We start from the raw sequence: 26,675 nt of genomic DNA, 5'->3' as shown, positions 1-26,675 counted from the left end.
AGAAGTAAACACAGATGCCAATGAAAAAAAAAATTTCTAAAGCACTGGTTCCAAAGGAATGAACCCTGGACTAACAAGACAACATCACCTGGGAACTAGTTAGAAATTCAAGGTCTTGGGTCCCACCCCCGACCTGTTCAATCAGAGAGTCTAAGGTCAGGCCCAGTACTTCGTTTTAACATGCCCTGCAAGTGATAGTGATATATGCTCAATTTTGAGAACACACGGCTAAACCACCCAGGATGATTCAATAAAACTATAATTTGCGATTCTAGATTCAAATCCCCTTTCATATAAAATATACCACATACGTATCATTCATAAATTACATATATTATTTCCCTTAGTACTTGCCAGACAATGTGCTAAACTAGGTACTAAAATGAACAAAATACTATTCTTAATCAAGGAAATTTCAGTGTAGCAGGGTGAATAACAGTACTTACAATAAACCATGACAGAAATAAGCACAGGAGGGGCACTTAACTGGGTCTAGGGCATCAAATAAGGCTTCCCGAAGAACATAATGTCTAAGCTGCAAGTTGAAATAACCATAACCGAAAGAAGATGCCAGGAATGTATTTCCAAAATGAAATCAATATATACAAGGGCCTGTGAAAAGACACAGCAAGGCATGATCAAGGAACTCAGTACAATTAAGGAGTCAAGATAGGGAATAGTGAGAGAGAAGACTGAAAAAAAACGAGAAATAATAGGAGTCGGAGGGCCTTCTATGCTATTTCTATGCTATGCCGAGTTGTTTGAACTTTGCATAAAGGCAGTGGGAAGGGTAGGGTTTTAAGAATAAGATTACATAATCTGACTTGGGTTTTACAAAGATTGCTCTGGCTGCTGAATGGAGATAGGAGGGATAAGGGATTAGGCAAACGAGGTATGAATACTTGCCCCAGGACATAGTTCACAGGCCAGGACACAGGCCTATGGAGGCACTGCCTTTCAGAGATAAAAACTCCCATATCCTACATCCCTCCCCTCAAACCCACAGGAATTGCTAAATCCCTAATGAATGCCAAGAAGGTAACAGATGTCCAGAGAAACACATCTTTCACTACTGTTTTAGAGCAACTTGCTCCCAGCCACTGAATATGTGTTGGACATTCTACATATGTATGAGACTACATGGTGTAGGCACAGTGCTTGGCATGTGGCAGTTATTGATATGAGATTGCTTTAATAACAGCTATCATTTATTCAGTGCAATTATGTGCTAGACATCTAACATGCTTTAAATGCTCACAACCTTACTGTATAGATTTCAATTTTCACATTATTTTACAAAAAAAGGAAATGAAAGTATATATCAGTAAATAATTTGCCCAAGATCACAAAATAAATGGCAGATTCAAAATTCAAAACTAAGTAGTTTAGGGGCCCCTGCCTGGCTCAGCCCCTAGAGCATGCACCTCTTGATCTCCAGTTGAGTTCAAGCCCATGATGGGCATAAAGTTTACTTAAAAAAATACGAAATTTTAAAAACTAAGTAGTCTAAACTCTAGCACTCATACTCACAAATATGACATAACTATTTATTGAGTGCCTACTATATCAGGCAGGAAGTAGACTAGATAATTTATATCATATAAAAATTATATATAATATTTGCCAGTCTCAGAATCCTGAAGGCATGATCTAAAGCACTGGCTTAGATATTATCACAACATACAGATTAGGAAACCGGTATTTACTAATATAGGATTACTTATATTCTATTTAGGAATTGCAAGATAAATCCACATTGTTTTCCTAAATTTGAGATACTACTTGCGGGATTTACAATTTAAAAGGAATTGTAAAGATCCATGCTCTCAGAAGTGTAAATTAGATAATAAAAAAAAAGACTAGCTTAAAAAAAAAAGGCTAACTGTATTCAAAAATATTTAAAGAGGCCTGGAGTGCCTGGGTGGCTCATTCGGTTAAGCACCTGACTCTTGATTTTGATTCAGGTCATGGTTCGTGAGTTCGGGCCCTACATCAGGTTCCTACTGACAGTGAGGAAGCTACCTGGGATTCTCTCTCACCCTCTCTCTGCTCCTCCCTCTCACACAGGTGCACACACTTGCTCTCCATCGCAAAATATATAATTTTTTTTTTTTTTAAAGAAGAGCTAGTAACTATTCTTTTCAAACTGTTCCAAAAAATAGAATTGGAAGGAAAGCTCCCAGACTGATTCTACAAGACCAGCATTACCTTGATTCCAAAAGCAGACAAAGACCTCACTAAAAAGAAAAATTACAGGCCAATATCAATGATGAACACGGATGCAAAAATTCTCAACAAGACATCAGCAAATCAAATCCAACAGTATATTAAAAGAATTATTCACCATGGTCAAGTGGGATTTATTCCTGGGCTGCAAGGGTGATTCAGTCTTCACAAATTGATCAACGTGATACACATTAATAAAAGGATAAGAACTATATGATCTTGTCAAAAGATGTAGGAAAAGCATTTGACAAAATACAGCATCCATTCTTGATAAAAACCCTCAACAAAGTAGGTATAGAGGGAACATACCTCAACATCATAAAAGCCATATATGAAAGACACACAGCTAGTATCATCCTCAATGGGGAAAAACTGAGAGCTTTTCCTTATAGTCAGGAAGGAATAAGACAGATTTCCAGTTTACTATTTAAATAGTACTAGAAGTCAGCCTCAGCAATCACACAACAAAAAGAAAAAAACAGGCATCCAAATCAGCACGGAAGAAGTCAAACTTTACTATTTGCAGATGACATGATACTCTATGTAGAAAACCGGAAAGACACCACCAAAAAAATTACCAGAATACATGAATTCAGCAAAGTCTCAGGATATGAAATCAACATGCAGAAATCTGTTGCATTTCTATACACCAATACGAAGCAGCAGAAAAAGAAATCAAGCAATCTATCCCATTTGTAATTGCACCAAAACAATTAGATACCTAGGAATAAACCTAGGTAAATAAAGAGGTAAAAGACCTATACTCTTGAAGACTATAGAACATTTATGAAAGAAATTGAGGACACAAAGAAATGGAAAAGCTTTCCATGCTCATGGACTGGAAGAAAAAACATTGTTAAAATGTCTATAGTAACAAAAGGAATCTACATACTCAATGCAATCACTATCAAAATAACACCAGCATTCTTAACACAGCTAGAACAAACAATCTTAAAATCTGTATGGCACCACAAAAGACCCCAAATAGCCAAAGCAATCCTGAAAAAGAAAAACAAAATTGGAGGCATCCTGATTCTGGATTTCAAGCTATATTACAAAGCTGTAATCATAGAGACAGTATGGTACTGGCACAAAAACAGACACATAGATCAACAGAACAAAGAACCCAGAAATAAACCCATAATTATACAGTCCATTAATCTTTGACAGAGCAGGAAAGAATATCCAATGGAAAAAAGACAGTCTCTTCCACAAATGGTGTTGAGAAAACCAGACAGCAACATGGAGAAGAATGAAACCAGACCACTTTTTTACACCATACACAAAAATAAATTCAAAATGGGGGTGCCTGGGTAGCTCAGTCAGTTAAGTGTCCAACTCTTGGTTTTGGTCATGATTTCACAATTCGTGAGATCAAGCCCCATATCAGGATCTGCACTGGCAGCACAGAGCCTGTTTGGGATTCTCTAGCTCCCTCTGCCCCTCCTCAGCTCATGCCATGTTTGTCTCTCTTAAAATAAATAAATAAACAAACAAATAAATAAATAAATTTGAATGCATGAAAGAACTAAATGTGAGGTAGGAAACCATCGAAATCCTAGAAGAGAACAAGCAGCAACCTCTTTGACCTTGGCCAGAGTAACTTCTTACTAGAGACATTGTGGAAGGTAAGGGAAACAAAAGCAAACATGAAGTACTGGAACTTTATCTAGATAAAAAGCTTCTGCACAGCGAAGAAAACAATCAACAAAACAAAAAGGCAGCCTACGGAATGGAAGAAGATATTTGCAAGTGGCGTATCTGATAAAGGGTTACTATCCAAAATCTGTAACAAACTTATCAAACTCAACACCCCAAAAATAAACAATCCAGTTAAGAAATGGGCAGAAGGCACGAATAGACATTTTTCCAAAGAAGACATTCAGATGGCAAACAAGACACATGAAAAGATGCTCAACATCACTCAGCATAAGGGAAATACAAAGTAAAACCACAATAAGATACCACCTCACACCTGTCAGAATGGCTAAAGTAAACAACACAAGAAACAACAGGTGTTGGCCAGGATGTGGAGAAAGAGGAACCCTCTTGAGTTGTTGGTAGAAATGCAAACTGGTGCAGCCAGTCTGGAAAACATAATTTTTCAAATTATTAATTTGAAAAAGTTAAAAATACAACTACCCTATAGTCCAGCAAATGCACTAGTATTTGCCAAAAGGATAAAAAAAGTACAGATTCAGAGGTACATGCATCCCAATGTTTATAGCAACATCAACAATAGCCAAACTATGGGGAAAGCCCAAATGTCCAGCAACTGATGTATGGATAAAGAAGATGCGTTGTATCTATAAATATATACATGTACACACAATAGAGTATTACTCAGCGATCAAAAAGAATGAAATCTTTCCATTTGCAACGATGTGGATGAAGCTAGAGTATATTACGTTAAGCCACATAAGTCAGTCAGAGACTTATAGGATGGGGGGAAAAAAGGGAAACAAACCATAAGAGACTCTTAAGGATAAAAAACAAACTGAGGGTTGATGGAGGGAGGAAGGTGGGGGACAGTAGATGTGTGATGGGTACCAAGGAGGGCATTTGTGAAGAGCCCTGGGTGTTGTATGCAAGTGATGAATCACGGAGTTCTACTCCTGAAACCAAAATTGCACTGTATGTTAATTAACTATAATTTACATAAAATTTTGAAAAGAAAAAAAATTTCCTTAAAGTCTTCATCTAACCACATCAAGTGTTGATCCACTAAAGGGTCAAAGTTTAATGTGGAAAACTTCTAAAGTGGTATGGAGCCCTCAGATGGTGTGATGATTATATAACCAGACACGTACAAACACACCCCCCACACACATATATATACTCATACATCCTTACACCGCTTTGTACATTCATATATAAAATTCAGTGTTCTCAATAAAATGAGTAACTTCCTTTTAAGTATCACAAGATTTTTTTGGTCTTTTATTCTGGAACAAGCAGGACCTTTAGAATCCCTAAATGGTTCAGATTCAAAAGTTTGAGTCTCGAACCCAATATCCTGTTTAAGAACCCAGTCAGTCCAAGTAACCAAAAGAAGCCCACACTTCATTTACCAAGACAGTAATTACCATGATCCTGTGTTAACCAAATGGCAATGAGACTTGACCCTTTGTCAGTCCTAAAAACAAACAGAAAAACCCTCCCTGGTCCTTACACGTATGCGGGAACTGCAGAGCAGAGGCTTGGAAAAGCGGCGAAGAGGAGGCAGCAATTTTACAGGGATTCGGAGCAAGTTGCGACAGTCACTACCCAAATGTGGTCCGCACAGCAGCCGGACCCCGCTTCTGGCGGAACAGATTCTTTTAACTCTTTGCCCTAAATCAGTGACGCTGCCTCTCGCTTAAAATCCCCTTGCCTATCCACCCTCAATCCCGGGAAAACAGTTCACCTCACCGGTCCATTGCATAAAATCCACTTTCGAATTTCTCCCGCGGAAACCTGTGACGTCATTAGCCCGCGACCGGAACAAATCAGGACCCAATACTTGGCCCGCCCACGAGAAGCTGCATTTTCAAACGGCCAAACTTTTCGCTGAGAGCCTAGGCCAGCCGCGTACTCCGACGCCCCGCCCCCTGCGCCAGCTCACGCTTGTGACGTAAGCGACGGACGCGCGGTCTCCGTGCTCGTCTTTTCCGAGGCGTACGGGAGAACGGTGTCGCTCGTCCTATGACGCGGAAACTCGGACCATAAGGATCTAGAGACGAAAAGGTTGGAAGACGCAGTCCCCAGCCCTGTGTGTTGGGAATTGAGCGGAGTAAGTTCCAAGTAGACTGTAGATAGTGTTGGTCAGGTTGAGCGAGGTCTCAATTTCTCTTTTTTCACTCAGTCCATTTTATCTATCGTTCTTACCTCGCCCCCTCCCGCAAACCCATCAGTTTGCTTGTGCTAGTTCTCTGTGCGCACGCGCAAAAATGCTTTGGCAGCCCTTGTAGTTCCAGTTTTCAGAGGTTGGGGGCGCGTATTGTCCGGCGTTGGGAGGTTGGGGGTCCGCCCAGCATTTGGCGACGTCCTCGCGAAAGGACGGGTGCTGAGGGGGGCCGTAGCCAAAGTGGAAGTTGCCTTACTTCGTCGATCTGAGCTTTGGCGGCCAAACGATAGCGAATGTGAGGGCTTGTGTTATGAAGTTAAGCCATTTTCTTTTTCAGGATTCTAGTTTTTGTCATCAAAAAATGTCGAAAATCAATTACGGAAAGGAGCTAACAAAGTAGAAGTGTTAAGTGTACTGAGTGCGTTCATAGATGCCCTTTAGGGAAAGTAAGGAAGCAGTTAATTAAGGAAGAAGTGGTCTTGGAAAGCTATAGAGAGTAAGATGCCATTTAACGTGGATCTTGAAAATTGAATAGAGGTTTATAAGACAAGTAAGGTAAAAAGACTAATTCAGAACTTGCACACAGGCAAGGGAGTTCTGGTACCGTTGGGTGGTCAGCCGTGACTAGAACTTAACGTTTTTGACACACCATTTCCTCCAAAAACGATAAAAGCTATGGATGAGTTTCCCAGGAAAATTCATGTACATGTCCAAATATTTTGCGTATAATTTTGTAGGGAAATTATGAACAACCTTGAGACGGCCAAGAAGCGTTATATTGTATGTGTTGTCTAGGTTATCTCTTTCATTGTCATTGAGTTATTTTACTTTGTGTAAGTTGTAGAAAACTATAATAATGGAAATTAGTCTTGGAATTAAATTAATTTTTCAATTACTGCCGTAACCAGTTTTACACCTATTAACAAATCCATTTCAGTGTTCCTGATTGCTTATTTATTTTAATTCTCCTTCGATTTGGTATTTTATATAATTTTTTAAATTTATTATTTATTTATCTTGTTTTAGGTAGGCTCCACACCGAACATGGGCCTTAAACTCATGACCCTGAGATTAAGGGTCACATGGTCTTCTGAATGAGCCAGCTCTGCACCCCCTGAGCTAGTTTTTAATACTTAACTGTTTCCTCACACAGAACACACACATAAAAAAATCCTACTTAACTAGTTCCGTGATTTATTACTTAAAATATTTGATGTGTATTCATTTTATATTCACATATTTAGATTTCTCTTTTTAAAATGTATCTTTTAGCAATTTCATGAAATTGACAAGAATGTTTGAAACCCATCCAAAATTCCCTGAACTTTAGGTTAAGAATATCTGAGTCAGAAGATAGAATGAATGATGACAGACTACAAGAGGTTCTACTAATAGGAGTTGAATTTACCAGAACTTGTTTACCTAGCTAGTTTCGGCCAGTTCACTTCACCTTTAAGCCTGTGTCAAAACAAGTTGGAAGAAACTACCTGATTGTGACTGAGGATTTAAAACAATATATGTAAAGTAACTGGCATTGTTATACAGTAACTTTTATTCCTTAAGCCCCTGTTTAGAAGCCAGTTAGATGTCACTGGTTCATTACCAATTTTTTAATTTTTATTTTTTTATTACCAATTTTTTAAACTTGCATATTGTAAGAAAGTGCTAAAGGATTTTTAATGTTGAAAGTTGTCACATTAAAATCATAAAATTAGATCTGTGTTTTGGACAAGTTACACAGCTTCTGAGAAGGATAGATGACTTCTGGAACCATTTATAAACTGTTCCCATATTATAGTGACAGTAGTGAACACACTGGAAGGAGAGAAAGAGCCCTTCCAGAAGTTGGTAATAATAATGGTAATAATAATGGTTACGTTTTATGGAGGGAGTGAGAAGGTAGAGTTGGAGAATCAAGACTGTGACAAAAGTACTGCCCTGCCGTGTAACTTCCTGATTTTCTAGCAGCCATTGCATAGGAAAGTTAAATTGAATCCTATCTTGTTACTTTATGTTTCATCCATATCTTCCTCTAATACAGAGATGTATTTGATTATCTAGAGGATATATTTCTTAAAATCGAAATTGCAGACATATGTTATGCACACTAGGCAAGAGTTTTGGAACTTAATTATTCGGGTCACAAAAATAACCCTTAGGAAAAGGAATGAGGAGGGTCTCTGAGATGAGAATGATAGGAAAAATCTGGTTTGGGGAAATCGTGACTTTCTTCACTTCTGCAATTCTGTCCACTGTTTCTTTAGATGGTGGCTCTGACAAGGAAAGGAACTAGAGAGCTAATAGTATGCCATTTACTAATTTGGAGTTTTTACAAAAAGGAAAGTTAACATTGGATCCTTATGTAATAATTTTTAGCTTCCGTGTATTTTTAAATTATAATCCTACCCCCTTTCAAAAGAACTTGAAGTGCTTAACGTTTTGCAGTGTATGAGAGATCCTTTTAAATAATTAGTTAACAAATGCTTAGGTTGTGATCAAGCTCAAGTCCCTACCTTCATAGTTTTTTGCATTCTAGTGGGGTAGACAGACAATAAAATTATAACTCCAAGAAGATACAAGGATACAAAGTGGTGACAGAGGGGATAGGTGGGGTTAAAGTTGCCAGGTAAGGAATATCTTAGATTGAGTGAAAGAAAGCCTTTTTGAGAAATTGACATTTATGGAGACCTGAATGAACAGGGAAGTAATCCCTGCGATGTGGCAGGGAAGGTAAACAGCAAGAGCAGAGGGCTTGGGATGGGAATGGCCTTAGCATGTTTAAGGAATGATATGTTGTAGTTGGAGTGAACCTGTTGGAAAGACTTGTTAAGAAATGAAGTTAGATATCCCCAGGCTAGAGAGCATACTGCTTAGGCATACTATGGGTTTTGGATTTTGAGTGTGATTAAAAATCCTTTGGAGGACTTTGTCCAAGATATTGACATCTCTGGTTTACATATTCTGGCTGCTATCTGGAGAGTTGGTGATAATGGAAGAAGAGTAGAAGCAAGCACAAGTTATGTTCTTGTTCAGACAGGACACAATGATAGCATGAACCAGGTGATAAATGAAAAGTATTCATATTCAGGATATATTTTATAAAGGTAGAGCTAACAAAAATGCTAATGGATTTGTTGTGGTATGTGAGGAAAAGAAGGAGGATTTCAGAATTTTTGCTCTCAACAGTTTTGTGATTGGTATTTTCCAGAATGGGGAAAACAAGGCAAAAAGAGGTTTGTTAAAATTTGAGCATTCGGTTTTTGCCATTTTCCACATGAGATATATATAGTTCAGGAAGATAAGTGAAGATGTCAAATGGATGATTGAATATTGGAATGGGGGGAGCTAATGGGAGAAGTAAGGGCTGGAGAATAGAGATTTGTGAAACATCAGCATAGAGCTAAACAGTGTAAAGCCTGGGACCCTCAGAAAGGATATGTGTGGAGATAAGAAGGGAGCCCAGGACTGAATTCAATTCTGGGTAGCATGTAAAGGTAGAGCAGAGTAGAATGGTCCAGAAAAGGAAATTGAGAAAGAGGAAAACTCTCCTGGAAGCCAGATGAAGAAAATATTTTCAAAGAGGGAGTTTGACTGCAGGAGCTGCTAAGGGGTCCAGTAGTCAGTGGAGATCACTGTTTTCAGTTTCACTAGAATGATGGAAAGGGAAGCTTCACAGGATGGGCTGAAGAATGTGGTTATTCAGCACTAAATGACACCTGATTGGTTTTTGGGTTTTGTTTTTTTTTTTTAATGATTAATTCTGATAAGTAACTCTTTTTATATGTATCTCAATAAATACTTCATTACTTGTATATTTTCAAAATTGGTACTTGGTCAGTCAGCTCCAGCCTGTTCTGAAAATGCCAAAATACTCATCTGATTTTTGTGAGATTGCATGTTTAGTTGGAGATTTGAAGTGAAAAGCATTAATGGCTTGTACTCTTACTGGGTGTCACTTTGAAACACATTTTCTATTTCTGTTACTGTCTGCAGCATTGGTGCTCAGTAACTGATTCCAGCTGACAGGCCAAAGAGACAGAAATAGGCTTTAAAACTGTGTACACTGAGCTTTAAAGAAGGATAAAGACAGAAGATACAGTAGGGACAGCATCTTCATCTCATCTGGAGTCTCGGCCCCAGCACTTACTCAAACTGAGCAATTAATCCAAATCCACTTTTCCCCCCCCCTTTACATACACCAGACGTGTGTGACTTCCACAGATAATGGACCAGAATGTTGTAGGTCACCTTGATGTGTAAAGGCCTTAGCCCCTGTTTCCCATCTATCTAGTATGCCATTCTGGTCGCATAGGTCCAAGGCCTGCATACCAACCAATAGTGGCTCCCACCCTGGTGCAATCAGATAAAACTCTCCCCATATGTCTTCACTCTCCTGTGTCCCAAGAAAACAGTTACGGGAGCCTGGGAAATAAAATATGGGAAAACTATGTTACAGAGATAAATCTCACCGCAGGCCCGATTTAATAAGCCTTTGCTCATTTACTCCTTTTTGCGTACGTACTTCTAGTGGTTCAGTGAAGAGGCCACAATTCATTCAACAAATTTTTGAGTGACTACTGTGTGCCAGGGAATGGGAATTCATCAGTAAACAAAACAGACAAAAACCTGATTTCATTAATATTACATTTTAGGAAGGATAAATAAAAATGAACAGTAGGGGCACCTGAGTGGCTCAGTTAGTTGAGCATCCAACTTCCAGGTCAGGTCATGATCTCACGGTTCATGAGTTCGAGCCCCATGTCAGGCTTTGAGGAGCTTCCCTAGTATTGTTTATCTCCCTCTCTCTCTGCCTCACCACTCCTAAAAACAAATAAGCATTTTTTTTTTAATGTACAATAATGTTAGAAGATAGTGCAATGAAGGAAAAGTAAGGCAAGGGAGATACAGGTATCCAGAAATTTGCAGTTTTAAATGAAGTGTCATTTGAACAAGACTTTAGCAAGTGAGGGAGCAAGCCATGTTATCTAGGCAGCAAGTGTTTGGAAGGGAACTGCAAATTCAGAAGGCGCTCAGTTGAAGATTTACCAAGCCAGGTTTTAGGACGAGCTAGATAACCAGGTCTTAGGAAGAGCTAGATAACAAAGATACATGCAAAGTAACTCAAGGAAAGAGGTTTGCTGTCCCAAGAAATAAACACTGGGATGGGAAGGTCACCTGGAAAAGAGAAAGCCAGTTCTGTTTCTAATGAACAGAACTTAGTCCATAGAGCATAGGACTCTTGATCTCAGGATTGTAAATTCAAGCCCCCAAGCCCCACTTTGGGTGTAGAGATTACTTAAGAAAACACTGAAAAATCAGAATCAACTTATTTCATTGGAGATTGTATTTTTTAGTTTAAGATGGAGAATGAGTCTTTAATCTTATAATTTGACTTATTGATTTAGAAGTGTAGCTTAGTGAGATATAGATGTTGGTAGAGATTTTATGCTATACTAGAACATTCTGGTCCTGAACTAAAATGCATCAAAAGCTTAAGCTAATTAATGACATAGGTTGTAAATTATTTTGAAAGTAAAAAGGCCAATGAAAAGTGAACAACAGGTAAGAGATTTAAAAAAAAACCACAATGAAAGTTTTCCCAGCTAATTACAAGTGTTAACCCAAAGTTTGTTCTCTGCCAGCTGAATGAGTGTATCAACCCTTCAGACAATAAAAAGGGTAACCTAAATATTTTCCTATTATTACATGTGATATAAACCTTTTTTCAGTACACAGGAATGGAAGCTGAAAGTGGAAATCAAGAAAAAGCAATGGAAGAAGAAAACCCTGAAAAGAAAAAAGAAGTAGAAAAAAAGAAACGGTCACGAGTTAAACAGGTGCTTGCAGATATTGCTAAGCAAGTGGATTTCTGGTTTGGAGATGCAAATCTTCACAAGGATAGATTTCTTCGAGAACAAATAGAAAAGTCCAGAGATGGATGTAAGTTTTTACTTCACTGTATAATGAATGGAACTAGTTTTAGAGGGTTACTGCCTTAAACTTGTACAACGTTTACCATAAATACAACGGTATATATTGTGATATATACCATATACTATACATACAAATCCATTAGTTTTTACACATGAAAACTATTATACCTCACTTTTGCTTAGAAGACAGATTTCTAGTGTTAAAAGACAAAGATTTCAGCTAATTCTGGAGACACACATCCTGTATTTGTTTATCTTGGAGATAGAGCAGAGATACGGGGACAGGGGTTCACAAGCAGTCTTTGTGCTGAGCAGATTATGACCTGAGCTAAAGGTGGAGGCTTAACCTAACTAGCCACCCAGGCTCCATGTTTGTGTGGTTGAGCTCCTTGCAAGCAAAGTTTTCAGTGTTTTTTGAGTTTTCTTGAATGCCGTGTGCTTAGTGCATTAATTCTCATAAGGCATTTTACTAATTAATTTTGAAAGGAGGGAAATGTGATTAATTTTTTACCAAAATGCAATTATTCTGTAATACTAATTTATGCATTTCCATTAGATGTTGATATATCACTTCTCGTGTCTTTCAACAAAATGAAAAAATTGACAACAGATGGAAAGTTAATAGCCAGAGCACTGAAAAGTTCATCGGTTGTAGAGGTAAGAATTATTACAACTATATCATGGAATTATTATGTCAGTTATTAATCTCATGTAACTATTTCATAGCTGGACTTAGAAGGCACCAGAATCAGGAGAAAAAAGCCTTTAGGTGAACGACCAAAAGATGAGGATGAGCGGACAGTGTATGTGGTATGTATGTGGTGATACCTTATTTTCTAAAAGTTCAGTGCTGGCATTCAAAAGAATGACAGAAACATTCTAACATTACAAGTAAAAATTTATTGACCCTGAAAAAGTGCTTCTATTTTAATATTGCTTCTCACTTATAGGAATTACTTCCCAAAAATGTTAATCACAGCTGGATTGAAAGAGTATTTGGGAAATGTGGCAATGTTGTTTATATAAGTATACCACATTATAAATCTACTGGAGATCCAAAGGGATTTGCCTTTGTAGAATTTGAAACAAAAGAACAAGCAGCAAAAGCTATTGAGGTAGGTCCCGAACCTAAAAAGAAAAGCAAAAACAATTAGCAAGTGTTTTTAAATAGTAACAAAATCTTATTGGTTTTCAGTTTCTTAACAACCCACCAGAAGAAGCACCAAGAAAACCTGGCATATTTCCTAAGACAGTAAAAAATAAGCCTATTCCTGTCCTTGGAGTATCAGGTAACTTAATATTGATATTTAAGTAAATGTAGTTGAAGTAAAATGAACACTAATGATAACATTGTTACAGAAGAAAAGAAAAAGAAGAAGAAGAAGAAAGGCCGAATGAAGAAAGAGGACAATATCCAGACCAAAGAGTCAAACATTGACACAAGTAAAGAGACTGTAGGAAAAATGAAAAGATCCAGGACCACATCTGAGGGATCTGAAGTAGAGATTACTGAACCCCAGAAGCCACCGTCAAAGAAAAAGAAAAAACGGGAAAGAGCAGAAGCATCCAGCTTACCTACAGTCAGAACAGGGAAGAGGAAGAGAAGTATCTCTGAAGAAGCAGAACACCCAACTCCCAGGTCAAAAGTAAAGAAAATAACACAGAAAGACAACATTAAAAAAGAAGATGTAGAAGTTACCAAAGAAAGCAAAGGTATTGACAACTACAGTTAATTTATCTACAACTAAATTAAAATGAGAGATTAAGAAATCCTTACTTACCTAAAGTTAACTTTTTGATATTAAGATTTAGAAGTCTCTACTGAAGAGGAAAAGGATACTGGAGATGTAAAAGATGGATCCCTTTTAAAAGCAAAAAGGAAGCATAAGAAAAAACACAAAGAGAGGCACAAAATGGGAGAAGAGGTTATACCCTTAAGAGTACTTTCAAAGTAAGTAGATGATACAGATTCTGTAGTTGAAAATTGGCACACGCCATCACCATTGCTAAAGTGCAATTCCAATTTGTATTGAACAGAGTTGCATATTAGCAACAGTCATGGCATGTAGCCAAGATCTGCACACATAATGGATATAAGGCAGTTGAGGATTTGAAAGGAACCACCACACTAAAACATGGAAGCACTTATTTTTATCATGTCACAGCAAGTGTCTCCATGTTAAAGTAGAGGGCGTTCCTTAACAGTTTTAAGGGTACAGCTTAAATATACCATAGATGGTCATTTCGGTGAGGCTTAAGCCTTGTTAAGTTTGTAAAATGTAAAAGTAAGACTTACCATCACTAAAACATGGAAGCACTTACTTTTTTAGATACAAAGCAAGTACATCCACGTTTAAGTGGTGGGGAGCCCAGTCTTGTAAAAATGTGAAAGTTACCATTCTTTAACCTGTAAAGTAAGCTTAGAAAATGCCGGATCAAGATAAAAGTTGTGTCCATTTGGGAACACCTCCACTGAAACATGGAAGCACTTACTTTTGTTTTACACAGCAGGTACCCCCATGTTAAAGCAAAGGGGCTCCCCTTGGGCTATATAAGGAACTTGCCTTATTACATTCAGAGGAGTGATTTGGATTCACTTCTACTAAAACATGGAAGCACTTACTATTTAAAAGTCAAAGAAAGTACTTCCATGTTAAAGTTAAAGGGAGTCCATCCACACAAGAAGCAGAAGCCATGTAGGAAAAGAAAAGAATAGGCAAAAAACCATACCTTTGCCAAGAAAGTTTTTCTGATCCTTCTTGAATTGTACTCTCGAAGTGCCCTGTCCTCCTCTTGAAGGTTAAAAGGCAAGGACTTCAGGCACTTGTATTTATACTATTCTTAACTGCTGAATTCCTCTTGCCTTTTTATCTCAGAGAATCATTACAAGAGGTTTTTGTTATTCTAATGTATCAGCTCTCTGGGAATGTATGATCCTGGGTGGGTCTGGATACTTTTTTTTTTTTTTTGAAGTATACAGATGTCAATAATAACAGCTAAGACCATTACCGCAAGATATCCTCTTTAAAAAAAAAAACAAAAAAAACCCTATCTGCTTGTTTGATGGCATAGATTAGAGTAACAATGAGTGCTCCTGTGGAGCCTGGAGAGGCATTGTGTTTCTATCTGGAGGAGCTCTAGCTGTTTGAAGAAACATCTACATGTTAAATGCATGTAAATAAATAAATTGCTTCCATGGGGCGTTTTTTTTCTTCTTAGAAATTCCTTTTGAGTCAAGTAAATGCTAAGGAATGTTATCTCCCAAATTGGAAGCAGTTTAACAAATAATCTCTAAATAGTAATCTGCCATTTTCCCCCTAGTGATGACTAATTGTTACTAGTTAATTAATTCAAAACTTTTATTTTCATAAATGAAAATATTTGAAACATACTGAAGAATTGAATTGTCAGATTTAAAACATTTAATCTGAATGTTGGGTCAGATGGAACTCCCCTTTATGTATTTACTGGATGGACTTAGGACTCCAGAAGTAGTGTGAATGTATGTGTTTGAAGAAGGAAAAGATTACAAGGCACTGTGAATGTATATACCTTGATAATAACTTTTTATTTGACCATCTTTTTTCACTATTTCAAAAGTACATTCTTTTCGTTACAGGAGTGAATGGATGGATTTGAAAAAAGAGTATTTAGCACTGCAAAAAGCCAGCATGTCTTCTTTAAAAAAAACAATATCCCAAATAAAATCGGAGTCAAAAATGGAAACAAATGGAGTAGCTCCTAACTCTGGAATAGAAAATGAAAAAAGTAAATACCACTAATAGTTTTTGTAGTATTGTATTGTGTTTATATACTAATGTACTATTTCTGAGTTACAGGATAAACCTTAATTTTTAAAAACTTAAATGTGCAATTTATTTTTGATATAAGAATATTTGAAGTGCTCGTTTTCATGACTCCTGTTTTTCTGGGCACCTGGCTGGCTCAGTAGAACATGTGTCTCTGGATCTGTGTCCTATGTTCAAGCCCCTTGTAATTCAAGCCCTTGACATTTAAAAAAATTAAAAAAAGAAAAAAGAAAGTATCTTATCAATTGAGCAAGTTTGTAGAAACAAAAATTACAATTTCTGTCTGTAATTTTATCCTATTAGGACATATTTGGAATTCTTACAAATTGAAAATCTTAAATTTTCACATTTTAATCATAATGTTTGTTGAATGTTCTTAACATACTGTTCTGTGTCTGTTTACTAAGTAAAGTACTCTATTATTTGGTTAAGAAAAAGGGGGAATTTTTTCTAAGGTTTTACAAGTGTTCTAACCAGGCTCTGCAATTAGAGTAGTAAAGGTTTGGGTATTTTTATTCATGGTAATCTGCAGTAAGCAGTATGACACCAGAATAACTTATTTTACAGTTACATTAAGTAAATTAAAATTAGTTACTTAAATCAGCTGAAGAAATTACTGTTGTTCTTCTAAAGTGGGCCTACTAAATTACTAAGTGTAAGAGGCTTATTTCTCTTTCCTTTTCAAATCAACAGCAAACAGTGAAGAGTGTTGTCCCCAGGAAAAGGTTAATGCAACAGGACCACAGTTTGTCAGTGGCGTGATTGTGAAGATCATTAGCACTGAGCCTCTGCCTGGCAGGAAACAAGTCAGGGTAATGCTTTTGTGTGTTGAGGATAGTTGTTGCTCTTTCCTTTTTAAAACTTCCCCATGTGAAAATGTTTTGCATATGGAAAACAAAGCAAGTAAAATTAGAATTTGTTCCTCTGCAATAAACTATGTCTAGATTTGATTCTACCGTAACTCTTGTATTTGACTTGAAGCAAAATCTGAAGTCTGAAATTCCCTGCTGGATGAAATTTGCAGTGAGCTCAGTTTAAAACACCTTTCTATAGAACTGCACTTGGCTTATTTTTATTGGTGCCGTTAACGGTTGATTGAGTAGTTGAATGAGTAAGCCTTACTATAGTCATTATAACTTAAAAGAATAAATTAGTAAAATGCTTTCCTGGTATTCCTTTAAGGGACATCTATTTTCAGAGAAAATTTATTTTAGAAAATATTTCATGCTAAAATGTATTAAATATCTAGTCAACGTTAGAGTTGGTCTGAAGTTATTACGAATTTTTAATCGTCTGTTGTTGTCTGATTTTGTAGGGAACATAATTCGTTTTCATTAGAGCTCTTAACTTCCAATAGATTCCCAAAAGATTTTGTGACTTAAAGAAAGTCAGAGCTATTTTGGAACAAAGGGGATATCATATGCATATTTTTTAACTTAACATCAATTTAGTAATTTTGTCTGTTAATCCTCTTGGAAATTGAAATTTTTTCCTGGAAGAAATCAAAGATTTTTTTGGAGAAAAAAGGTTTTGTTAATATTGTTTATTTATTTTTTTTGCTATTTTCAGTCTGCACTGATTGTTTAAAAATGTGAAACAATTTTTTTTTTTTTAATTTTTTTTTCAACGTTTTTTTAATTTATTTTTGGGACAGAGAGAGACAGAGCATGAACGGGGGAGGGGCAGAGAGAGAGGGAGACACAGAATCGGAAACAGGCTCCAGGCTCCGAGCCATCAGCCCAGAGCCTGACGCGGGGCTCGAACTCACGGACCGCGAGATCGTGACCTGGCTGAAGTCGGACGCTTAACCGACTGCGCCACCCAGGCGCCCCATAAAAATGTGAAACAATTTAAAAAAATGTGAAACAATTACAGAAAAGTGTAAAATATTTTGAAAAGCTACAAAAATTTTGTGTGCGTGTACAAATAAATACGGAGTCCTATATAATTTACAGTACACATTGTTATATCTATTGCTCTGCAATCTTTTTTCACTTTATCTATTTGATCTTCTAACAGCCTTTTGTAACAGCACAACGATATTTCTTTCTTATTGACATATTCCTATGTAAAATAGCATATATATTTTCATAGCAAATATATTTTCAATTGTTATGCTGACATTCATCATCATCTAGTATGTTGTTTTGATTTTGCATAGACTCCTACCAGTCACATTTTTTAACTTGCATGACCATTGAAGTTGCTCACTGAAATAAGCTTGTGAACACTTTATCTGAAATCCTGTTTCCTGTAAAATCCTGTAGCTGTCACTAACATAAATGTAGATTCTTTTTAAGATGTTGATGAGGGATTTGGTGAATCCCAAATTGGTATTACCAACTTATATTTCAGAGTATGGTAACAACAATACAGAATTTCAGATCAGAAGGGTAAAAAACTGAGGATGTAAATGAAGCTGTGGTTAATCAAGTTGCAAAATATTTAAAAGAAAAATTAGAAAAAGTTTGTTATTTGAAATAACATAAATTCAGTAATATTCATCAAAGAGCTTTTGTTATCTAAAAGATAAGTATATCAGTTAAAAATTACTTACAAAATCATAACATTGTTAAAAGTTAGTAGTTACTTACATTTTGCCGGAACAAAAATTGAGTTATTATGGTATTTACTGCTATTTAACTTGCCCATGTGATTACCAGGCTAATTTATCATTTTAAGGAATGGTTTTAAGTCCTGGGATTAGCCTGACATTATAATGGATATATAGGTAATATTTTGAATTGTAGTAATCGGGTCTATCTGGTAAGTCAGTTACAAAACACTACCAGTTAATATATTCACATTTCATTAACTTCATACCAATTATTTGTCTTGCTTTCTAAATTTAGTACTCAAGTACAAGTGGAAAGAATTAGCAAGTATATTTCCCTCCAGTTCTATTTTTTTCATGTAATTAGCAATCAATAAGTGCCATTTTGAGATAGGCAATATGCTAAGAGTAGGGTTGAGTTAATACTTACTCCCTGGCTTCTCAGGTTTTTATTGCTTATTCTTTATTAACTAATAAACTTTTCTTATATTGTGGTGAAATAATATTTCCAGAATACTGCTCAGTTACAGAATTCAGACCTTAAAAATCCAACATCTAAAAGTAATCTAAATTCTTTGAGGCTTGAAATTTGGGTCAAAAGTAAAGCCAGATGCATAAAGTGCTTTTTTTTTTAAGTTGGGAATCTCTAGTAATTTCTTTGGTTTTCTGAATGGAAGTTGATGAATGAAGAATTATATAACATTCCTGCATAATTGCATTGTTTACACCACAGAACATGCTGGGAAGAAATGGTTAGGAATGCAGGAATCTTGTTAATTTGCCCTCACAGCAGGCATTATAGGTAAAACTTTTCCTTGCTGGAGGACCACAACTTGTTTAGAAGAGATTGTTGAGGTATTTCATCAGAAAGTATGAACTCTTGAGCTATATTCCCATAGATCTACTCAGGAACCTAGGATTTTTGTAGGCTCCCATGAAATGTTTTTTTTTCACAAGTTGTTAGAAAAAGTTGAATTTTTTTTCATATATTTTAAGTCATAAGGGATTTTGTACAGATAAGTGGAAACACACCTTCTCCCCCAATCCATTCTGGGTTTTTTGTTTGTTTTTAATTGTATTCCTTATTTTAACTATACTGTGACTTGTAATCCCCTTCTTGATGTGGGGACTAGGGGAAATTATTTGTACATCCTGCTCTATAAATCTGTTGTCTCTCTGTAGTAGTCCTATTCTAGTTAATATTCTAAGATTGTGATTGAAAAAAAGGGTTTGATTAGAATTTTCAACTTTGTCCAAGTCAATTTTAAGAGTATTTGTGTATATTTTAGAGGTGCGTGGCTGGCTCAGTCAAGAGAGTTTATGACTCTTGATCTTGGGGTTGTGAGTTCTAGCCTAGATTATGTAAATGATCTCTACCCTCAACATGAAGCTCGAACTCAAAACCCCTAGATCAAGAGTCACTTAACTGTTGTACTGACTGAGCCAGCCAGGCACCCCTGTGTATGATAAGTAGGATAGTTACTCCTCATTTTAAACTGGATATGGCTTATTTATGCAACACATTCTAACACAACCATGGGAATAATTTTAGAATTATTATCAAACATTTCTATTATTTATGTAAAATCTTTCTAAACTCTAATGCAGGATACTTTGGCAGCAATCTCAGAAGTTGTTTATGTGGACTTGCTAGAAGGAGATACAGAATGCCATGCTAGGTTTAAAACCCCTGAGGATGCTCAAGCAGTAATAAACGCATATACGGAAATTAAAAAGAAACACTGCTGGAATCTGGAGATCCTTTCTGGTAAAACGTCAGAGTCTTTTTTAATAACTCTTACTTAGAGGTGATTGTACTATGTTTTCTGATTTTGATTAATAAACTTTTTATTCATATTCCAGCATGTACAAAGTAGTATTTAATCAGACAACTATAGATTTATTATTGAAGTGTGATTAATGCCTTGAATATGTTTCTTCATTTGTATCAGTGATTATTGTTTTTGTTTGTTTTCAAGGTGATCATGAGCAGAGGTATTGGCAGAAGATTTTGGTAGATAGGCAGGCCAAACTTAATCAGCCTCGTGAAAAGAAAAGAGGCACTGAGAAGGTAATCAATTCATTTTTTTGTTTTTTGTTGTTACAGTTGTTTGATAGCTTAAATATAATAGGTTGAATGTTTTCTGGAAGTCAGTAATGTGTAGTCCTAAAATAACCTTGGTTTTCCTATACACGATAAAGATTTACATGGTGTATACTGCATTTTAAATTGTGAGAGACAATACTTGTTACTCTGGATTTTGAAATATACGAAATTAGAATTATTTTCCCCACAGGGTACATAATTTTAATTTAGAGTTTTCTTGTTTTCCTTTCTTTTATTGTACCTGTTAGTAGCAGTTTAATTTCAACAGTGTTGAATTCTGGCTGCTATGTATCATAGTTTGGTAGTAAATGATTATTTAAAGATTGTCTTAATGGTAAAAACACAATGTATTTAAGAGTGTAGTTTTTTAAGATATGACCCCCCACAGATAAGATTGGGAGACTTTATGCCTAATGTTTGTTATAGCAATGATAAGTTTTATTCCTTTTTCTCTATAGTAGTCAACAAGTGAAACAAACAAGCTTAAATACTTTAAATAATGTAAAATAGACTCTGTTTCAATAATTTCATTTTAAATGATACTGAGTAATTTAATACTTGTTGCTTGTGTGCTGGAACGTTTATTCTTTTTAATCAGATTATTATAAATAGTAGTACATCTTTAAGTGCTTAGGACAAATTAAGGGTACGTAATAACTAATGCTATTATAAAATTTTTAAATGTGTATTATTAAATAAGTATCTAAAAAGATACGCATTCTTCTATGACTGGTTACACTTAAAATCATAATACTTCCTGTGTGCTAGATTTGTTGAGTGTTTTTCATTGGCCTTGCATTGCCTAGGATTCACTGGAATTTAAGATGATTTGAAGGGAGGTTTCCTACTGGTCTTTGTTAATTCTGTTTCCATGAATACAGACTGAATTTGCTGAAATGTGGGAAGGCCTCCTTCCTCCCTAAGGATTCTTTCAGGTCTAAGAGGTGGTAATTTCAAAGCCTGCTTGAGATTATTTAAATGTTAAAATCATTGAACCAGAGCTCATAACTAAAATGAAATCACTTTGTTAAATAGTATTTACCATTCTAATTGGTGTGAAATTTCATTTAAATCGTATGTTTTTAAAACTAGGAATTAGTTTTGTTTTTCAGAAAGATCCAACCTCCATAAATAAACTTGAGGCAAGGAAATAAACAATGACTGGGGAATTTTATAAGTTTCATTGGAACACAATGAGTGCCTCTGTTACTGAGTTGGAAAGTTTTTTCCTGATCTCATTTATCTGTTGCACCACCAGTCTTGTCCTTAGCATGATTTATTTGATAAATAGTATAGGATTCTAGCTGAAGATGTGAAAGTAGCTAGTTGGCTCCTGTCATGTAATTAAAATAAGGTACCACACAAAGTGGGTATTGTACATACTTTTCAGAAAACACAGTAATTAGTATGTCAGTCTACCTTTTTGATAATTCATTTAATTAATATTTTTTGAGTGCTGATTTGTGTTAGCCACCATTCTAGGAAATAGCTGCAAGTAACAAAATACCCTGTTTTCGTGAAGTTTGCAGATGAACAGTTTAGGTCAGGTGATGACAAATGTTGTGTATAAAGAGCAAATTAAAGGGTATTGTGAGATATCTTTACATCACAAGAGGTTCTGGGAAGTTCTCTGTGAAAGCGACACTAGGGCAGACCTTAGGAAAGTGAGCATACAAGCAGGAGAGCTTAAATGCACAGCTTTCCAGGCAGAGGCACCAGAAAGCACAGAAGCCTTAAAGGGAAGGAGGCCACTACAGCTAGATTCCTGGGAGCAAGCACCGTAGTAACGGAAGTTAAATATTTAGAAAAAAAATAGCGGTTAAAAAAGTATGACATTAGCGCTTTTCTGATACGACAGTTCAAAGTTTCCCAGTAGTATTGTAGTGTTTGGTCCATGAGCGAAGGAAGAAAAGCACTGGTAATGAATCTTCGTTCTGCATTTTCATGTCGGGGAGCAGAAGGAAACTAGGGACAGTTTCCTAAGTCCCAGTCAGTTTATGCAATATTAAAAGAGGAGAGTAGGTGAAGAAAAAAGGTGTTTTATACTCATGGTAGTATTTTTTACATATAGAGATCAATATGGGTAAATTCTCACAAAAGATTAGTAAGATGAGGAAGCGTCCCCCAGAAAGGGGCTCATTCCTTCTGGCGAGTCTTTGTAGCCTTTGTTGTCTTCCCTATCACTTTGACCATGTGGGTAAAATGCAGTAACAGCTACTGGAGACCATGAGTCTTTTCTCATTCATCCTTAGCTTTTAAAGCATTTTTGAAATTTAGTTAGCATGGTCTTTTTTCTACAAATTACTGATATATCAGATATTCAACAGGTGAAGACAGAATTCATGAAATTATAATGAGGAACAGGCTTTTGGTTTAATCTTGAAGTGACTTTGTACAAAAACAACAAATACAGGGGCACCCTAATTTCATTTCCATGGTAATAAAATCTTAAATATATCCCATAAACCTTTCCTTCCATAGATATAAACCCTGGTTCTGGTTTTGCTGATGACTTTTGTGAATGTGGTCCTCATGTGGCTGTTACTGTTTTCTGTCATAAACAGACTGTTTGGTGACCTTGGCATCTTTTGAGTTTTTGTCTTTAAATACTTGTATTTTTAACTTGTGTAGCCGGTCTATCTCTATGCTGACTTCTACTTTAACTTTTAAGTAAACTTTTAATATTAAGCAAACACTTTAAGAAACTAAACAATAAATAAAAGTGACTTCCTACCAATGGCCACAGTCACAAAACATTTTAACGAAACTCTGGTGAATAATTACTAGAATCTATTTTTTTTATTTTTTATTTTTTGATGTTTATTTTTGAGAGATAGAACACGAGCAGGGAAGGGGCAGAGAGAGAGGGAAACACAGAATCAGAAGCAGGCTCCAGGCTCTGAGCTGTCAGCACAGAGCCTGACGTGGGGTTCGAACCCATGAGCTATGAGATCATGACTTGAGCCAAAGTTGGATGCCCAACCATCTGAGCCATCTAGGAGCCCCTAGAATCTATTTTTTAAGGGAGTAAGATTTTCATTTCCTCCAAAGCTACAATAAGATATTTAAAATTTTTACATCAAGAAAACTTTTGGAATATTTAGGCATCTTAAACGGTCTTCTACATTCCATACAATTTCATTTGCCTTTAAAAATATTAAAGTATTTATGTAAGGATGTGATAAGTAATAAGTTCTCTTAAGAGTGGATCCCTAGGTAGAATATTTTAATCTTCGGATTTGTAAGCAAACCTTTGTGTAGCACTCAGACCAAAATATATTGTCTCATTCCAATAATGCATGAATTCGCACGCACAATATAATTATTTAGGACCACATATCTTTTAAGAAATGTCTTAGTAATTAATACTCAAGTCCAAGGGGATATGAAACAACTAACCAATATGGGTCTTGAACCCTCCTAAAAGATTAAAAAAAATTGCCAGCATGGAGCGGCTGTTTTCAACTGAAAATTTTTTAGTAATGTGAAACTAAAATTTGAGTGTTTTAGGTAATTCTAAGATTTATTACCTATTATACTTAATAAGCCATAATCCTGAACAGTTCTTTCTATATTGATTTGGTTTAAGCTTAATTTATGTCTTTTGTCTACCTTTCCCTCTTTTAAAAAATTTTTATTCAACCTGATTTTTCTAGTCGTAATTATCTTTTTAAGCATCCGGTACATTCTGATTTCTAATTTCTTTCTCCGTAGTTAATCACCAAAGCTGAGAAGATTAGACTGGCAAAGACTCAACAAGCAAGTAAACATATTAGATTTTCTGAATATGATTAAAAAACACTTTTGGTTCACCTCTTAAGATTTCAATGATTACTTGAACTTTTCTTAGGAAATCCATTTTATTATGGTAGTCAATAATAAAGAATGTTTTTCTGAAACCTACGTTAATTAAAAAAATACCTTTGTTCCTTAACTTGTAAATAAGACTTTTTTTTGAGACAAGTACATTGTATACCCACAGTTTTACATTAAACGTCTTATTTGCTGAAATTATCTTCTACAAATCAACCTCAAAATAATTAGTAAATATGTTTTGAACATTATCATTGATTTTGTTGTTTTTATATCACAAAAAAAAAAAATTTGCAAAAAATACTGCACAAATAGTTTCAGAAAATATGTTTGACGGTAGACTCACTGTACTTGTTTTATAGTTTGCTTTTTCCATTTCAAATATCTAAGATATCTTTTCATGTTGACTTATACAGAGACTTATGTGTGATACTTCATTCTGTTCATTGCACTTTGCTTCTCTGAGCTTCCACTGAATAGGCCATATGAACTGTCCAATTAAAATATTAAACTTTTAAAAGTATTGAGTTTGTTTTTCATAAATGAAGTTAAACATCTTATTTTGCTTAACCAAAGTAAAATGTACCAGATGCTCTGAACACAGGGAGAAAAAACATCTTCTCAGAATCAACCTTGGGCATAACTGAACTCTGTCATTTTATTCAGGAAAGTGGCAGACTGGAGTATTTTAAGTCCTTCTCAGAACTGAATCTACAGGGCCTTTTCATGACTGGCATCTTGATCCCCTATCAGAATATTAAAAACAGCCATGGGGTTCATTTCCTTGGGCTAGAAACCATTTGTAGTTCCATCAGCTTTATCCAGAAGTGAGGGCCTCATTTGGTACCTAATTGTAGAAGACCTACAGTCAGGAAACTACTTCTGTGGGCCAGGGATTTAAGGAGATTGGCTGCCTCACTGGTTGGGGTGACAGCAGTTTATTAATACTAAAAATAGGTATCTGGCAAGTTGCCCACTGACCCGTTACCTTTTTTTTCTCCATGAAGGAAAGCTAACGTACACACACTGTAATGGAGGGAAAGAAATATCTGTAAATAGTTACTAAACCTTATTATGAAGATTATGAGTAAATATGCTTCTGTTGATCCAGAATAGTCAACAGTTGGATGTATGTTTAAAGGATTCAGTTGGTCTCAGTGAGGACTTTTTTTTTTTTTCCTTTTTTTTTTTTTTTATTTATTTAATTTTTTGGGGGACAGAGAGAGACAGAGCATGAACGGGGGAGGGGCAGAGAGAGAGGGAGACACAGAATCGGAAACAGGCTCCAGGCTCCGAGCCATCAGCCCAGAGCCTGACGCGGGGCTCGAACTCACGGACCACGAGATCGTGACCTGGCTGAAGTCGGACGCTTAACTGACTGCGCCACCCAGGCGCCCCAGTGAGGACTGTCTTAAGGTGACTTTGGAAGGGTTGTTAAGTAAAATTTAAGAAATTCTCCCCTTGGCAGTTTTTAAAACAAGATAAGTGGTCATTCAGCAAATATCTTTGGACACTTTTAGCACTTGGGACAAAGATCTCTCTCCCATGGACCTTATAGTTCAGCAGTAGTTAGAGACGGTAAGCAAAAATAAGTAATAAAAGTTACACTTTGTTAGGTAACTCCTTAGGACAAACAGAAAAGGTGGAGGAGAAACCCCATTCATTCATTCTTCTATTTATTCTTTAATTCATTTAATTAAAGAAATACTTAGTCTTTGCTACACATTTGACCCTGACAAACAGCTACAAATAAAAGGTAAGGCATCCTGCCCTTGAGCAGTTTACAGCCTTGGGGAAGACCCACAAACCAACATAATCATGATACTACGTAAGTAATGTAACAAGTAGCTCCAGATTATGTGGGATACATTCCTAAAAGCTTACTCATGATAATTGAGTGACCTTCCAAGGTTTCTATGAACCTTTAATTTGGGGAGGGGGGGGGTAAGTGAATTTCCTTTTTATCTAACACTTAGCACATAGTAATTGTTTAGTACATATTTGTTTAATTGAGTTAAATTGAATATGTGTTTCAAGATGTTCCCCCAGGATGGATGTTACAGTTTGCTCCAGTAAAGGATATTTTCTTACTCAACTTGCTGATTCTCAGTGTTCACATTCCTTTTTTTTTTGTAAGTGCTTGCTATGTACCTGTCTTTATGTATTTTGGTGGGATTTAGTTTCTTAACTGCAAAACTAATTTTATTTAAGCACCTTACAGTAGCTCAGTACCACTCATTGGTCATTGTCTGTTGTTAGTAGTTGTTGAAACTGAAGCACTTGTCAAAGGTTATAATGCCTAACTAATCCGAGATTTAAGCTCAGTTTCTCTTATTCTAAAGACCACACATTTAACAACTGTCATACCTCCCTTCTTAACCACCTTCCCGCTTTTCTCCTTCCTTAT

General features: G+C 36.0%; 2 protein-coding genes across 13 annotated transcripts in view; one reads left to right on the top strand and one right to left on the bottom strand.

Moving 5' to 3' along the window:
• The window catches only part of ZGRF1 (zinc finger GRF-type containing 1), a 93,004-nt gene extending 87,263 nt beyond the window's left edge, over positions 1-5,741 (bottom strand). For 8 of the 9 annotated variants that reach the window (XM_058721612.1, XM_058721619.1, XM_058721616.1 and 5 more), the window contains exon 1: positions 5,399-5,741. The gene's annotated coding sequence lies outside the window, so the exon portion shown is untranslated. The remainder of the gene's footprint in view (positions 1-5,398) is intronic. The other variant, XM_058721613.1, reaches the window with a different exon arrangement.
• A 120-nt stretch (positions 5,742-5,861) lies between these two features.
• Positions 5,862-24,791, top strand: LARP7 (La ribonucleoprotein 7, transcriptional regulator). Of its 4 annotated transcripts, none has more exons than XM_058721626.1 (13): positions 5,862-5,998; positions 11,782-11,992; positions 12,542-12,642; positions 12,712-12,795; positions 12,936-13,100; positions 13,181-13,274; positions 13,348-13,698; positions 13,792-13,936; positions 15,605-15,753; positions 16,488-16,606; positions 19,957-20,116; positions 20,328-20,419; positions 24,170-24,791. In XM_058721626.1, exons 2-13 carry the CDS (start codon positions 11,791-11,793, stop codon positions 24,248-24,250), a joined length of 1,743 nt encoding a protein of 580 aa, XP_058577609.1. In that variant the 5' UTR covers positions 5,862-5,998; positions 11,782-11,790; the 3' UTR covers positions 24,251-24,791. The 4 variants fall into 4 exon arrangements, with proteins under 4 accessions (XP_058577609.1, XP_058577605.1, XP_058577608.1 ...); XM_058721622.1 differs by having other exon boundaries at positions 13,345-13,698; XM_058721625.1 differs by having other exon boundaries at positions 5,872-5,998; positions 11,789-11,992; positions 13,345-13,698.
• Positions 24,792-26,675: the final 1,884 nt, after the last annotated feature.

This window comes from Neofelis nebulosa, chromosome 3, assembly GCF_028018385.1.
Source record: "Neofelis nebulosa isolate mNeoNeb1 chromosome 3, mNeoNeb1.pri, whole genome shotgun sequence".
NCBI classification, from domain to species: domain Eukaryota; kingdom Metazoa; phylum Chordata; class Mammalia; order Carnivora; family Felidae; genus Neofelis; species Neofelis nebulosa.
The sequence above is the reverse complement of the archived record's forward strand: the minus strand, read 5'-3'. Positions and strand labels throughout refer to the sequence as shown.